Raw genomic sequence first — 16,760 nt, 5'->3', positions numbered from 1 at the left:
TTCTATCTGGCTGTGGCTTGCAGACCTGTAAATCTGGGGCAGGCCTACGTGTGGTGCATGCGAAGCCCTTGGCTTACGAAGCCCTTGGCTTACGTGCCAGAGAGCTGGGGAGGGATGGTGGATTAACCCGTTCTTTTCTACGTAGTCTGCTGATTATTGACTCCTTCTTGTTCTTCCCCTTAAGCTAGGGTTTTTCCTTAAAGACATGAAAGCCTTTAACTTCTTGGTGATGCAAGAACAATGGTTTGTGGCCAAGGCTGTGTCCAGCCGACTGCCGTGGTTAGGGTGGGTCACACTGAGTAGGAAGTGTCCCTTAGCTGTCCCCCAGATAGCCGCTGTGACTGCAAGAAGACCCTGCAGAAGAGGGCTGTCTCCTTGAGTTTAGTTTGATATGTGGGTTTAATATCCTGTTGTCAAAAGCTATTTTGCAGATTTAAAAAGAAGCATTAAATATGACCAAAAAGTTTCTCATTTTAAAAAGAAACTAGTTTGATGCTACTCATAAACAGCCATTTGTAAATATTATCAGTGTTCATCTCTCCTCTTGCACACCCTGAAATAAAAACTAGGAGTAATCCCATCACTTTAACTGCTTAATCTTACTGTTATTAAAAAGAGCAGATTTTAAATGTGTCTGTGTAAACCCTCCTTACAGTAAAGGAATAAGGGCTAATAGAACGGCATGGGCAGGTAATCCTGTGGTCTCCAGAGCTGCTGTGGTAGCACCTTTTCCCCTCCCTGTGGCCTCAGGGCTCAGAGTCCCCCCTTCCATCGCAGCTTCCAGCTTTCTCTCTGAAGGCCCAGGTTCACCCCAACTGGCCATCTGCCATGAGCTTGAATTATCAGCATGTAAATGTAGTGTTCCTTGTTCAGGCCTGAGCATTGTGACTTGACTTAATACACTAATAAAGAAGTTTTAATTAATAGATTGGTATCATTTTCTTTTCCTAATGGAACCCCCTCCTTGCCAGAGGAAACACTGTCTGTCATCTGGGATAGGAAGCACCACCCTGCTCTCCAGTGTTTAAAAGCAAGAAATGCCACCCTGAGACAGGCTCACAAAAGTCTCTCCCATGCACCTGTCCCCTGCTTTGCTCAGAAGTGCTGCTGCCCCCTCTCTGGCCTCAGCACGCCAGCCACTGGAGGAGGGGCCGCGAGGTGACTTCTCTGTAGACATGCTGGAATCCAGAAAACACCTGTGCTCTTGGAATATGTGTACAGGGGTCGCTGGTGAAACAGGACGCCAGGCCTTGACTGGGCTGACCTTGTAGGGACATGTCTGTGCCCCATCTCACCCCTCCCATTCCTGACGCTGACCTCCACCTTCCCCCATCGATGTTGAAAATTCCTCTGGTGTGTCACTCAGGCATGTCTCTTTGATGTTTTAAATGTAACTGTGTTTCTTTTAACTTCATTGAAGCCGAAGCTGCTTAGCCACTGTGTCTGCTGGAAAACGACTGTCCCGGTTGAGTGTGTCCCTCTGCATTGCTGCCTGTGCTGCTGCTTCCCACCACTGTCTGAGGGGTGGGGTGGGGTGGGGGGCTGTCCCCCCACTAACATGCGGGCATGGTGACCGCATTGCTTAAGTTGCTTAAATCGATTCACAAAAAGCCCATTTGTGTGACCTAGGCCTCTGCCTCATGCATTATTACCTTTCCACTGGAACACGGGCCAGTACACGTCCTGGGACATAGTCATAATTACAGGAATGAGCATTTTCTTTTCTTTTATTGAATGCTCACTGCATGCCAGCTCTTAGGGTAAATTCTTCAAGTGTGATTTGTCTCTGGTGACATGTCCTCAACAGCCAGCGGTGTCATGCTCCATGTTGCTGGGAGCTTCAGCCAGTTTCATCACAGTTAGCATTTTTAAATTGCAAATGATCATGAGCTCCTTCCCCTGCCTCTGCCACTTCCACTGCCACCTTTGTCGCTGTGGGGCTGGGGGAGCCCCCTTTGAGTTGTGAGATAGCCTCTCTCTGGGAGGACGGTGACCTGTGTCTTCCTGCTGTTCTGTTGGTGTGACCACTGAGGTTGTGTACTGTTAGCTTTGACTTAAAGGACTTTAATAGTGCCAGAGGGCTAAATTAACCGTGTTACCATATTATTTGTTTTCCAAAGTGCCAAGTACAGGACTACATAATGATTTGCTGTGTTCAGCCTATTTTAGAGCTAAGTCTTACCAAGGACATCTCCTAAGGCTTCTTTCTCTGTTGGAATTTTCCATGCAATAATTAAATCAACATGCCCACTTTTATGAGATGACTGTTCAGGTCTCTGGACAAGAGCATTTCTTTAGTTCCCTAGTGGAAAGGTGAGCATGTTGGGGAGGAACTCTCCAATCTCAGGTTCTACATATGCATTCCCTAGGGAAAAAAGAAAGTCATGGCCCTCAACTTTGAAAATCACTGACAGAGAACTTTCTGCTGCCTCCTTTTATTGAGTGCCTAGTCTTGAACAAGGTTAAGACTGCTGAGCCATTATGTAGCCCACATAGCCATTCAGAGGCCCTGTGTGCTCACTCTCAAGTTCTCTAAGTGAAATGCTTTGGTTTATTCAGATATAAACTAGGGGAGTCCTAGTGCTAGCAAACTAACAGAAAATGTGTACACATGGAAGCATGAAAGCCCATGGATAAATCTTTGAATGCAATAACCTCATTCACAGGAAGTCAGTTGTAACAGCATCTAGAAAAATGCTTTCAAAGTGCATCATTTTCAGCAGCTTGTTTTTCAGTTGTGGCTGGAATGTTTGCTGTTCAAACAGTTATTGACTGAAGAATTCAGGAAATCAGATTGGAAAAACAAGCTCCATCCAATTAAGATGCACGGATGCACTGAACAAAATTTCTGGAAGAAGAGGTATTTTGCTATAACACCAGCCCATAAATTCCCTTTGAGCCTTTAATTAAAAAAAAAAAAAATGCTTCTTAGAAGAGAAAGCCACCTATAGCTGGAGTAGTTCTTTTTCTGTTTATGGCAGATTCAACAAATGCCTGAAAATACTGGCCCAAACTATTTCTAAAGAAAGCAGTGTCTGGGCTGGGGTTGTGGCTCAGTGGTAGAGTGCTTGCCTAGCATGTGTGAGGCACTGGGTTCGATCCTCAGCACCACATAAAACTAAAATAAAGGTATTGTGTCCATTTACAACTAAAAGATATATATGTAAGAAAAAGAAGAAGAAAGAAAGCAGTGTCTCCTAAGTGATCAGTTAGACGGTTACTAATGTTTATTCTGACGTTGCTCAAAAGGATTTCAAACAAGAAATTGAAATGACTTCGGAGTCTGTGGTGTGTTCTTAGATGTGAGCAAGTGACTTGCATTAAAACTTCTGCACGACAGTGGGTTGGGCACGGCCTGTGCAGGTCTCTTAGATTCCACTTATGAAGTAGGGTCCACGAGACAGATAATGTTTTTGTTTTCGGTCAAAAGCTACATATAGTCTTAAAGGTATTGTGGTTTGTTTGTCTTACATGAGTCATAGAACCGACTTGGCAAACAAATTCCAAAAGTTGTAAAAAATATTTTGCTATGTTAAAATAAGTATGTAGCCTTGCAGGGAGATTTCATTACGAAAAAAACTCATCTGAATTTATACATTATAATACATTTGGGTAAAATTAGACCTACAATTTGGTAACATCTCCTTATTCCTAAAGACAGTTTAAAACTGCAGTTAGCAGTTAGTTACTTTTCAAATGTTACATCTGTGATGACTTTGCAAATTGAAGAATGAGTCATTTCCTAGCAACTTACCACATGTGTACAATGAAGAGACCTTTGAATGCTATGCTAATTGCCCATTGAGTCATTCTTTTTTACTTTTTAATTGTTTTCTTTATGTAAAATAATCAGATTATTTTTGGAAATATGTCACTTTTTAAAATGTGTGTCATGCTATGTTTGGGGATGTAAGCAGTATAATTTTCACTAATGGCAAGATCAGACAGGTTGAATTCTTATTCACCTGTGCTTTAAAAAAAAAAAAAAAGAACTTTAATAGATCCCTAATAAGCCTGCAGTGCCTTGGCAAGTTGGGACCCTGACAAGATGCTTTGACATGTGCAATGTGTTGGTAAACAGTTTGTGTGTGAGTTTGTGTCAATTTATGAAGACTCACAATAAATGTGTCCCTTTTCCTAAGAACTAAGAACTAGGGCATAGTAGGCAAAACACTTTATTCCCAGATTTTCTGTTTGGATGAGTCTGGGAAAAAGCTTCCATTATTAAAGGGTAACTTCAGAGGCTTCATTACAGTGTAATACTATCATCCAGTCCAAGTATCGCGCTGCCTTCTAACCTTTATGTGTGGGGGAAGCTGTATTTGTAGCCATTTGTGATTCCATTTTGTGTAATTTGGGGATAAATTAATGTCACTGCAAAGTTCAACCCATTTTTAAGACCTCCTGTATTTTCTCGCCCAGGGCTACCAAGGCATGGTGGATGGAGGCTCTAACATTGTGGAAGCCAAATGGGAGAGCGTATCCAGCATCCTACAAGTGGTAGGTACCACGATGTCTCTCTGAGGAACTGTTTTAGTTTGAAACCTTTTTTACTTGGGCTTCAGTAACACTGAAAACACATTTATATGCTGACTTCCGTTAGTTATTTCCTTACCGCTTGCATCGAATGAAAACATTATTAATTTGCCATTTAATTAAATTTTAAAAAATAAGAATTTCTCCGTAATGTAAACCCAGGAAGTATCCATGATCCAGAGTGTGTCATTGCCTGTTTTCCTGTGGCCCTACAACTGGATTTTTGTTTTCTTTTTAGATAAGACTACAGTTGAGGTGACTTTGTGTGTTGTTGCTGTGTGTTCAGTGGCAAATCTCTGTACTCATTAGGTTTTTGCATGTCTCTTGGCACTGGATGTAACAAATCCTGGGAGCCCCGAGGGCCACAGCTTTAATGGGGAGCCTGCATCACTGTTCTAGATCAGGCAGAGCTGATTTCTGTGTAGTGCACAAGGAAGAGGTGATCTCCACTGCAGGGGGGAACAGTTGTTTACTCTGAGATTAAACCTAATACCTTCCTGGAACATTTCAGCTCAACGAAGGCTCCAAGTTGAAAAGTGGAAAAGAATAGACTTCATGAAATGCTCGTAATTTGTGGTTTGTTTTTTTACAATGTGTAGACAAATGCTGTGACTCATTTTGAGTACTTTTTATTAGAAACCAAACTCTAGCACATTGGCTCAGAAGATGCTGGTGGAATGTACATTGTAATGCTGGCCAATGACTCAGTCTGCACCTAGCTCTGCTGTGCCTAGACAGAAAGTGAAGGAACTTTTGACAGCCATCAGTAATTAGATAGAACAATACTTGTAAGACTTCAGGCTGTGTCGGCTGAATTCCACAGAGAAGAACTTTCCATTCTGCCATTGTGATTGAGACAGGATAATAGGAGGTGTTTACTGGGTTGGAGGGTGAGGGTGAGGGTCGTAATGGCTCTGTCCATCTTATCTCTCCAACCTTGGTATTTCTGGGTATTTAACTCTTCTTCCAGGTCTAAAAACTCACAGGATCCTCCAGCTGCTCTCTGTCAAGTGAAAGTCCAGAGAGCCAGCATACCCCGCTCTGACCTCTGCCCCTCCCACCCAAGGCCTGCCCCCGAGGGAGCCAGGTTGTGTACTGTCGCAGTCACACTTGGAACTAGCATTGTGAGACCAAGATCACTCTTGGTGCTGTTAGTAAATATGAGTTTCAAAATTGGGAACTTCTCATAATGCCTTGGCCAATTAAATGGTGGCGATTTTAATGTAGAAAGAATATGCATTTGTGTGGTTTAAAATGGGTCTTCATAAACAACGTGAGTTATACAGTGCACTTTTGGTGTCCAGACGAATACCAGCATGTGAGTGCCAGGACTTCAGGAAGTCATGTCCCAATAGAAGTCTGCGCAGTCCGGAGATGACACTGTTCCTAAGCACCAGCAGACACTTGAGACAGCTGGTCCAAACTGGAGTTCTTATAATTGTATTTGTTATTTAAAGGAGTCTTGCATTTCTCCAAATGCTACAAACAAACCATCTTCAGTTTTTTGAACAGCTGAGTATGAGAAGTCATGATTCATCTCTCTTGGAAGTTTGAGGGATAAGGTTTCAGTTTCCTCAAGATTTAGCCTCTGAAAAGGGTGGAGGGATGTTTCTCGGGCTCCCCGTTGGTGTTGCTTGAACCTGTGGTGCAACCTGACTCAGGGAAGGAGCCTTGGTCACCTGGAAACAGCAGCACAAGTTGCTTCTGGGGTCACGGCTGATGACCACCTGGTGGCCGCATGCCACTCTGTGTGCACCTGGTCACACTCACCTGCTGTGGGTACAGCTTCCACGCAGGCCTGCTAGACAGCTGTGGTGACACCACAGACTTTCAAGTGCTCTGCATACTTGGTCCATGGCTGCCTTTGTCTTCAGCTCCACACCTTCTTGGCCACTCTGGGCATGACATCTGTGTCCTTCACCACAGAATTCCAATATGGGACTAAAAATGAGAAAATCGCCAACTTTCACAGTGGGCTGACGAGACATGCCAACGAGGAAAGTGTAAATTGAAAGTCCCATGTTTACTCATCAGTCTGCATGTGCTGATCCATCTGGCCTTCTTTCCAGTTGAAAGGAGATCAATACACATGATTTTATCTTTTCCAGGGTGGAACGATTATTGGCAGTGCCCGTTGCAAAGCCTTTCACACTCGAGAAGGTCGCTTACAGGCTGCTGGTAACTTGGTCCAGTGGGGCATTACCAACCTGTGCGTGATCGGTGGGGACGGAAGCCTCACAGGGGCCAACATCTTCCGGAAGGAGTGGAGCGAACTGCTGGAGGAGTTGGCCAAGAATGGTACATTTCCCTGTCTGCTCATGCTGGCCTCTGGAGCTTCTGTTTTCCCCATTCATCTTCCCTGGCCTTTAGTGAGATTTGAAATGCAAACATTTTGCCTTTGTTTTATTTTGTGTATGACGGACAAATAGCAATTGTGCACATTTATGGGTCCTTTTTACCGTGTGAGCCTCTTAACTGTAGCCAAGTAGATTGGGCATCATTGTGGCGGTCCTTACAGCTTGTCATTTCAGGATTTAAATTGTGTTTCTCAAATAATAGCAGTGATGATGGTAAGCCCTACTGTGTGCTGGGAAACAGTCAGCCATTTACATAGATAGTCCTGTGGAATTCCCACAGCAATCATCTGAGATAGGTTTTTACCTTATCTCAATTTTACAGATGAGGAGTCAGAGGTGACAGGGGAAGTGCACAGCTGTGGAAGTGGCTGGGACTCACGCTAGCCCTCAGACACCAGCTTCCACCCTTTGAGCCACCGTGGTACATTCCACTGGCTCTGCTGGGGTCACTTAAACCTAAGTTGTTGCAGGAGTTTAGACGATGACGATCTGCCATCTTGTCATCCTCAGTCACCTTTGATGCTACCTAGGGAAGGACTTTGGAGAACCCTGTGTATCCTGTAGCTTTCTCTCTTTCACAGTTTGTTTTGTATGATATGATGTGTGATTAAAAGTGTGTATTGCTCAGGCTGGTAGCAACTGCATGAAAGATGTGAAGGTGAGCTCACGCATTTGTGCTCAGGTTTGTACTTAGGAATGGAGCATTACCACCAGGCTAGAGGTGGCGAGGGCCTCCCGCATCCTGCCGTCCACCTTGTCTGATCTAACACAGGTCTGTTGGTAGCACAGAATAGGAATAGTGACCATGAGTCCAGGCCAAAGCCTGTCCCTGCTCCTTTGGCCATTCTAATTTATTTTTTTTGCAGAACTGCCTGATCCAGGTGAGTCTGTCCAGAGAGCGCTAGGTAGGTGGATACCCACCAACTCGCTAGCTCCCTGTGGAGCCATGAGAAAGGAAAGTGAAGCTGGCATTTGTGTCTTAGTACTTAATTATGAGATTGTAGTGTCACCTTGTTTGTAGTGATGTCATTTTCTAAAGGTGTTGCTAGGTAAAATAGAGGTTCATATGTACTGATTGCAACATGTGGGTCTTTTCATTTCTATAATTCAGTGCTCTAGTTAAGTGCCCTGTGCCCACTCATGCTTCTGTGATGACTTCTGACTGTGCCTGGCTTTTCTTTCCTTAAGTCTACAGATGCAAGCTGCATATATTTCTGAGGAAACAATGAAGAGAAAAGTGTAGAATCCTTGCTGTCTTTACCTGTGGCTGTCTGCCTAGTCCCTGAGCAGCTCTTAACTGTGTTGCTTGTTTCTAATGCAGGTAAGATCAGCGAGGAAGCCGTGACGAATTACTCTTACCTTAACGTGGTGGGCATGGTGGGTTCCATCGACAACGACTTCTGTGGCACAGACATGACCATCGGCACGGACTCTGCCTTACACAGGATTATGGAAGTCATTGATGCCATCATGACCACTGCCCAGAGGTAAAATTCTCCGCAGGAACCAGGGGTGTTGACTGTAGGCACGTGATGTGCCAGCGCTCACACACAACTGCTGGCTGTGCCCAAGGTGCTGTGGAGGGCTGTCAATATGGTGCAGTTCCTAGCACAGAGAGTTGTTCTCTGGTTTACTTTTCACTTTAAATTTTAAAATATTGCTTTTTTAAAAAAATATGATCATAGAAGGAAATGCACTTGTGGGAGAAAAATTAGACAACAAAATTAAATTATCCAAAGCCTTGCCCAAAATTTCCTTGAAGGAATAGCTTGCAGGTAAAGGGATGGAGCGAGTGAGCTTGTTGGAGAGCAAGGAGGCATTGCCTTGTGCTGGGATTCCAACCTGCAGTTAACAGGAATATAGACGGAGCCACATCAGCTTAGCCGAGCCTGCCCAGACTCATGGCAGGGCATTACCCGTCACTTCAGGGCGACTGAGATTTCCTGAAGCACTATTCATAAAAATCATGTGGAATAGGAAGTAGGGCAAGTGCCTCCCATTTTGAGGACAAGAAGCTTGAGACTTGGAATTTTGGAAAAGTACCCAGAGGGTAGAGCCTCCCAAGTCCTCACGTACCTGTCCTGTTTGCCTCTGTTGCAGACCAGTTGTGAATGTGGTAGACACCTAGGAAACCACTTCATCTCTTCAGGTTTGGAGGGATTGCTGAGAGCAGTTGGCTGTTGCATTTCTCGGAGAGACAGTAGTCACTGGGTGTTCATGGAGCTGATCTGTGGCACTCATGTCTTTATATGGGATGTATCCAGCTATGGTTCTTGACAGAAGCACCTGCCTTTGCCCAGCACATCATCACCTTTGAAAGAGCATAGAATAAATGTGCAAGTTAGTCTTAGGGTCAAGCAGGTGTAGAGTACGTGCCTAGAACCTGCAATTGCTGCTAATGCCCCTCTGCTCATAAGATTCTGAAATACTGTTATAGTGGCATTTGCTTTTGTAGAAAATGAGTCATTTTTTGGAAGCTTGGGTACCTGCCATCATTAGGCAGCAGACTCTGTCTCACCTGGCTGGAAGAGCACTTTTCTGTTCACTTTGCATACTGTTCCCACTGGTGATGACTGGATTTTCCCTTTATATCTTTCCAGCCACCAGAGGACCTTCGTTCTAGAAGTGATGGGGAGACACTGTGGGTACGTATCTACAGACACGATTTGAGTGGAAAGGATCTTTCATTTGTCTCCTCCAGCGTCCTGCACCCCATATCGTGTGGCTCCCAGAGAAGCCAGCATCTCCTGGTTCAAGTCCAGTGTGACAAACTGACCTGGCTTGTTTTTGTGCTTGGGTGCCTGTGGTAGTCCGGCTGGAAGGTTCCTGCTCCGTGTATTCATCCTGTCATTTTGTTTTATGTAGGTACTTGGCCTTGGTGAGTGCCTTGGCCTGCGGAGCAGACTGGGTGTTCCTCCCAGAGTCTCCACCAGAAGAGGGCTGGGAGGAAAACATGTGCGTCAAACTTTCAGAGGTAATTGGTGATTTTGCCATGCATGGCTGGGGGATTCTGGCTGTTGCTTTAGTTAGGATCTGTAATGGCCTTTGGGATTGCCAAATTGGACAGCTCTTTAAACAAGTGAAAACTTGCTGATAGTAAAACAAAGCAAAGCCTGTTGCAGAGAAGCCTTCTCTGTGGGCTGTCCACGTGTCTGTCTCCTCCTGAAGTGCCAGGAAGGAGCAGCTAGCATAGCACTTGGTTGCTTTTCATTCAAGGTAGTAATCCTAGTTTGAGAAGTGAATTCCATGGGATTATGGCTATTAAAGGAAACCAGATTTGGAAAGAGAATCTGTTTGTTGGCTTTGCTACTTCCGTGTGCCCAAGCGTGAACAGACCCTTGTTCACCTCTCCAGTTTTAGTTTCCCCAGAACACTAGGAGTCAGGTATTATGGCATTTCCTTCTCCAAGGTGTGGGATCTGGAGGTTTGCCTGTTTGCTGATTGACATGAGCCAGGCTTCTTTCTTCCTCTGTCCAAAGTGAGCTGCACATTTGTCTCATACTGTGGCTGTTAATGTGGCTTGTTTGCCTCCAAGAAGGCTTAATACTTAGGGTATTAGAGGTCTCACTTAAGTCCATGATTAGCTTTTAGGATAGCATCTCAATATGTGGGTTAATCCCCCACCTATTTTGTAGTACTAGGGATTGAGTCCAGGGGCCCTCTATTACTGAGCTACACTCCCAGCCCTTTATTTTATTTTGAAACAGTGTCTTGCTAAGTTGCTGAGGCTGGCCTCAAACTTGCAATTCTCCTTCCTCAGCCTCCTGAGTCATTGAGATTATAGGTGTGTGCCACAATGCCTGCCTTCCTTCTCTTATTTTTATAATCGTTATTAATTTTTCAATAGGTAAATTGTGCAAGCACCGTGTCACAGACCAAATTTAGTTGTATTCAGCAAGCGCATACATAGTGCCTGTAAGAATGGCCACGTGTTCAGTAAGGCTTTGACACAAGAGCCTACGTTAAAAACTATTGAGTAAAGCTGAGCTGTAGCTAGGGGAAATCATGCATCCTTTTGAAGTTCAAGCTGTTAGTTGACATAGTACAAATACTGCCATTTGAGGAAGAGGTTCCCTGGTCCCTGGTTCTGACCCAGGGACGTAAGCAGCATCTTCATTGGGCTTGGATTTCATGAGATGTAGGTCCTACTCCTTTTAACAGGCATGTTCACTGGGCCCTGGGGAATATGCAATTAATTATACAGGACTTTTCTTCTGAGATCTCTGAGCTCAGTGAGCTTGGCCAGTCAGGTATCTGGCCTGATCCTCAGTGACATTGTAGGCCACAGGTCCAATGACAGCCTTCAAGGAAGACTCTGGGAGGCTGGTTAGAAAGAAAGTCTGCAATAAGATTGGTTCAGTCATTTGTTTTCTAGATACTTCCCTCATATTTGCAGGTGATTAAACTGTGTTGTCTCATCAACAAATCTAATTGAATGCCACACTTATACCCTGCGCTGTCAGGTATGACCAGAGGAGGGACACTGGCATCCTCCTTAGGCTTTGGCAGAGGCAGGACTGGGTGGTCTGAAGTAATCCATATGTGGAAACACTTGATATCATTCTGTCATTTATTCTTAATTGATCATCAATGCCCCACTGCAAGAATTTTTTCCAATATTTTGGGAAATGAATTAGCCTAGGAAACAAGCCCTCAAATGTCTCCAAGCTGTATGTATTTTAATATAAAATTTATTACACCTTTCTGAGACATCAGAATTCCTAGGTTGAAACCTTGGCTCTACCACTCAACGGGTAGTTTAGGACAAGTAACCTCACCTTCCTGCATCCAGTTTCTCTGCTGTAATTTGCAAAATCCTCAGTGATTTTGCAAAGAGTCAGTGAATGCATTCGTCCAATCCAGGTACAGGACAAGGAGGCGATCCATAAATGACAGAGGCAAGGTGGCTGTCTTCCCACCTCAATGTCCTGAGGACTGTGGTTTGTAATCAGTCCAGAATGGTGTGTTTGATGGTTGTTTAGCCAACCAGTTATTTATGGATATTGTTATTATCTCTGCTTTTTCTCTTTTAAGCAAGGCTGTAGTTATCACTCTGTACTTTGAACCCGTAAGAAGTTGCTTCTGCATACCAAATTCTTCAAAGCATAGCACATTTCATATCCATCAAGAATGAAAACAGAATATGAGTTTAACACTGATGTTATCAGAGTGAGCCATGTTAGAACAACCCGTCTTACCCTGGTTCTGGCAGGGTTGGCTGCAGTCATGGCCAGGGGTCCTCACAGCTACCACTGACACTTTCTACGCAATGGTCTTTAATTTGAGACCTTACAGAAATGTATCCTTAAGAATGAGTTAATCTCCCTCATGCAGTGGTTGCTACATGTTATGGTTCATTATAGGCTCACGGGACTTCTGTAAGTATCTAAGACAGTGCCACCGACAGTACCAACTAGAGAGTCCAGACAGCATGAGTGGCCACTAAGGTACAGCTGCCCAAACCCTCTGTCTGGGCTATGGATCTGCATTATTCAGGTTTCTGTTGTTGTGACAAATCACCTGAAGAAATCAACTTTAAAGGAGGAAAGGTTGATTTGGGGCTCATGGTTTCAGAGGTCTCAGTCCATGGTCAGGACTTGCCTGGCAGAGGAGGGGATAGGGTCCCAGTGTCCCTTCCATGGCCCACCCCCATTGACCTATTTCTCTCCCTTGGCCTCTCTTTAAATGTCCCAACACATCCCAGTGGTGTTTTGGGGTGGGAGCGGGCCTTCAACACATGGAACTTTGGGACATTACAGATGTAGACTGTCACAGGGTCCTTTCCCGCCTTCTTATCGTGCCCCACCGGTCCACTTCTCTGCGTGTGCAGTCCTGTTCGCCGCAGTGGCAGCAGATTCCTGGCCCAACATATGAGTGGGCTGTGTTGGGGGTGGGGCTCTTAGAGAGTAGCAGGAAGCCCTAAGTGTAAAGGAGACCAGACGTGGTTTGCAGGGAGACACAGCTCTGTGGGTCCAGCCTGTGTGGGATCCACCTCCCTGTTGTGGCCTATCAGCAAGTTGGCACTCTACCCCTGCCTTGGCAGGCTGGGGGTTCAATTCTGACCAGTATTTGCAATGCCACTTAAGCCATTAAGTCCCACGGAGACCCTCAGCCCTCCCTGCTGTCACCCAGGCTACCTTGTTCCTTCAGTGTCATCGGGAAGCACTTCTTGAAAGGATTTCTGCCTACAAATAGGCCAGTTTAATTTGGGACAAACTTCTGTGGTTTTCTTGTTGTTGTCAAAAACAGGTTAAGAATGCGAATGTTTTCATTTTCTGTTTCTTTAGAACCGTGCCCGAAAAAAAAGACTGAATATTATCATCGTGGCTGAAGGAGCAATTGATACCCAAAATCAACCCATTTCCTCTGAGAAAATCAAGGATGTAAGTTTGTGTAATTTCTCATTTTTACTCTGTTGTGTACCTGGAAACAGGAGCTGTTAGCATGATTGACAGGGTTTTGATCTAGAACACTGCATAGTACTAATTTTTTTTTTTTTTTTTTGTCCATGATAGTTTAGAATTTTTTTCCTAATGACTAGTAACTTCAATGGCCTGGGGAATACACAGCTCCCAGGCCGGCACTTCTTCTGTTCTCTCTTGTGATATTCCTCAAGGCTATGTGGCTCCAGCAGAAATAGGGAGAGACATAAGGTGACCAAGCATGTTCTTTTGGTTAGGAAGTTCCAGCTATTGAGCGTCAATTGCTCTGAGGGTGAGCAGGACTGACCACATGGCAGCTGACCTGGGCTTCTCTGTTTGCAGCAGCAGAAGTCCCTCCCCCAACCCAGAGCATCAGCTGAGCACATTCTCAACAAGCTGCCTCATTGGCCATGAGTCATTGTGTCTTTATGGCCATGAAGAAAGGCAGGGTCTGGCAGGATGCTGGCATGAGGCTGGCTCAGTACATTTCTCTCACTGATTTCAGTCCCAGCACTGCACATCCATATTCAATCACTGACCCATACCTATCAAAGACATCTGCCAATGTTTACGAAAAGTGATCCATAAAACCAAGGCAAAGATTTTCCTTCTCACTTAACTGAGATTAAATCATGGAATACTATGCCAAAAAGGGACCATGGACACAAGGCAACCAGCCCTGCTGTTAGTAGAGAGGAAGACTCTGAGTCCTTAGAGAACTTTGCCTCTGCACGTCAGAAGCTGGCATTGCTTTGGATGCAGGGCTGACAATCCTGGGTGATGTTATTCAGATGACAGCTGTGCAAGTTGAAGGTGACTGAGAAATTGCTTACATTTTCAAAAAATATAAATACCTGAAATAGAAGCTACTTGAAACAGCGCTTTTTGGAAAATAAATGTTATGTTCATTAGCTAGTTGGGAAATATATCTGTTAGCTGTTCCACTGAACCTTCTTTAGGAACAATCATCTGTGCCTTTAGTTCTGAAGAAAGAGTAGAGAAATCTCTCCTCAGCACAGTGACTGTCTCCACAGCTCAGTTGATGTGCCACATCACAGTTTGGTACCTTCTAATGGAAGTCTTTCCCTTTAGCTTGTGGTGAAGCAGCTGGGATTCGACACTCGAGTGACTATTCTTGGACATGTGCAAAGAGGAGGGACCCCTTCAGCATTTGACAGGATTTTGGTGAGTGAGGATGGCAGGTGCCAATCACAAGGTCTCTGGGAAGGAAACATTTGTGGACATTTAAAGGAACCTGTTTGTCATAAAGGCTGATGGGCAGCCCATCCCTTGAGATGCCAGCAGTCTGCATCCTAAGGTTAAAGATCCTTTGAGACTTGCTCTCCTAGAGGGATTTCCCAGTTTAAAATCACCTCAGTTGATGGGGAAGTCAGTGTGCCATTTCAGAAAGGATCAGGACAATAGGACCCAAGAGGTGGAAACGCAGTGTTCTGAGTGTAGGTTTCCACACGTCGGCCCGAGGGGACAGCGGGAACCCCGAGTCCAGACCCTCAGGTCTTAATACTCTCTGCTCCCTCGCCTTGTCCTGCTGCCCTCTTGCCAGTTCTCACTGGAGTCGTCGTGTTACAGGGAGGTGGACCGGAGGTGAGGAAGCAGGGTGGGAGGTGAGCACAGAAATGGCAGAAAGCCTTGCCATGATCTCTGTGGGCCACCGGTGCCTCCTGCTGAGGATGTGGAAGAGGATGGTGGGCCATCTTTGTCCCCACTCTCATTTCCAGGCTAGTCGCATGGGAGTGGAGGCGGTCGTTGCCCTGCTGGAGGCCACCCCCGAGACCCCGGCCTGTGTGGTGTCGCTGAGTGGAAACCAAGCTGTGCGCCTGCCCCTGGTGGAGTGTGTGCAGATGGTAAGTGTGGCCAGTGGGTGGGCATGGAGAGGGGCTACCCATCTATGACCAGTGGGTCATAGTGTATAAAACCCATGCAGTCTCTACTCTCTTGTTTATAAGTTGCCATCCTAGGGGCACTCCAGTGGTAACATCCCCAAAGATGAGTCTGCAGTCAAGAACCAGTGTGCTCTGGGGGCCTTGAGTGTCTCCTACAAGAGAAAGGATCAAGTGGCACCAGAGTCTGCTGGGAAAATAAGAGCAGGCAAATGGTCCTGCTGGGAATGTGTAGTGTAGCGCTTCACAGGGAGAAGGTGTGGCATGGTGCATTTCTCCACTTTCAGTCACTCCCTGCCTGTCCGTTTGTCCCATAGGACATTCAGATCTGTGGTGGGACACTGGAAGAGCTTCCGGTGACATTCTGGGAAGCACCATCCCTTTTGTCCACAGGAATGTCTGAAACAGGATGGAGGAAAAATGAGTTATAAGTTTTCAACCTTTGTTCAGTAGGACGAGGTGGCAGTGAAGTTAGTTGCATTAGAAATTGCTCTTCTATTTTTCCAAATATTTTGGTGACTATAACTTTGGTCTTTCCAGTGACACTGAGGTGAATGCCTTTCATGATATGGAGAAGTGGATAAGTAATTAAATCAAGGGGCACAGTAACCCTAATACACCTTAAAAATATACTTCCCGAAGCCATCAGGAGGGAAGAAAGTCTGTATATGTGTGTGGTCAGGTGTATGTATGTGTGAATGTGTGTGGGCATGTTGTGCAAGCGTGTTCATGTCCATGTCCTTGGGGACGGGAGGACAGGAAGTGTCTGGAAGTGTGTGAGGGGTGATGGGCTTAACAGGCCACAGCTCATTGATTTTGAGCCTGTTTCTCATGTCTCGTGTCTGTTCTAGAAATTAGGGTGGCACGTAAAACTTGGCTCCTTCTTGAAACCATCATATTAAGGTTTTGTTACTGAAGGCCACAGTGAGCCATTTGCTGGTTCCCTACAGTTTGTCTGGTGTTTTCCTAACTGTCTGTTTTTAATAACCTTAGACAGCTTTGGAGAGGGGTTGGGTTTTTCCTCTTATCTTACAGACGAGGAGATTGAAGTTGGGAAATGGGTAACTTGCCCAGGGTCCTAAAGTTAACTGGGATCACTGGAGCTTGTCATTCCTGTCACACCCTTTGTACTGGTGTGGCCCCAGCCCCTCTGTCCCCTCGGCCTGCTGTGAGCACACTCAGGTCCCGTACAGAGGCCCCCAGAGAGGCTGGGGACTATGTTTTTCTTCTCCCTATCAGAATTAAATTGAGAAATTTTCAGAACCTTCCCTGAGAGATTGGTTTCCTTTGCTCTTGTGGAGTGAAATCCTTGTGCATTGGAGGCCATAACAACAGGTCCCACTCCTCCTCCTCTTTCTGGGAAGCAGTCTGGGCTGGGTGGGTCCAGGGCTCTGAGCTCACAGCCAGGCACTGACAGTCCGACTGCTAACCACAGTATTGGATGCCTGGCCACCTAATCTTGGGGCTGCTGGTCATCCAAAGTGAGACTGAGAGGGTCCAGCTGGGGAGGCATTGACCCTTTCCGCCCAGCAATCCCAACCCAG

General features: G+C 45.5%; 1 protein-coding gene across 3 annotated transcripts in view; it reads left to right on the top strand.

Moving 5' to 3' along the window:
• Nucleotides 1-16,760, top strand: part of Pfkp (phosphofructokinase, platelet) — a 57,069-nt gene that overhangs the window by 17,203 nt on the left and 23,106 nt on the right. For all 3 annotated transcript variants that reach the window (XM_058575059.1, XM_046432065.2, XM_046432066.2), the window contains 8 exons: nt 4,423-4,500; nt 6,645-6,834; nt 8,215-8,380; nt 9,494-9,538; nt 9,759-9,867; nt 13,181-13,276; nt 14,408-14,500; nt 15,055-15,180. In XM_058575059.1, coding sequence (XP_058431042.1) covers nt 4,423-4,500; nt 6,645-6,834; nt 8,215-8,380; nt 9,494-9,538; nt 9,759-9,867; nt 13,181-13,276; nt 14,408-14,500; nt 15,055-15,180 — 903 coding nt within the window. The remainder of the gene's footprint in view (nt 1-4,422; nt 4,501-6,644; nt 6,835-8,214; nt 8,381-9,493; nt 9,539-9,758; nt 9,868-13,180; nt 13,277-14,407; nt 14,501-15,054; nt 15,181-16,760) is intronic.

Source organism: Marmota monax, unplaced genomic scaffold (assembly GCF_021218885.2).
Source record: "Marmota monax isolate L192 unplaced genomic scaffold, Marmota_monax_Labrador192_F-V1.1 WCK01_AAM20220418_F8-fsc00071, whole genome shotgun sequence".
Classification (NCBI taxonomy): domain Eukaryota; kingdom Metazoa; phylum Chordata; class Mammalia; order Rodentia; family Sciuridae; genus Marmota; species Marmota monax.
This window is presented reverse-complemented; position numbering and strand designations above follow the sequence as displayed.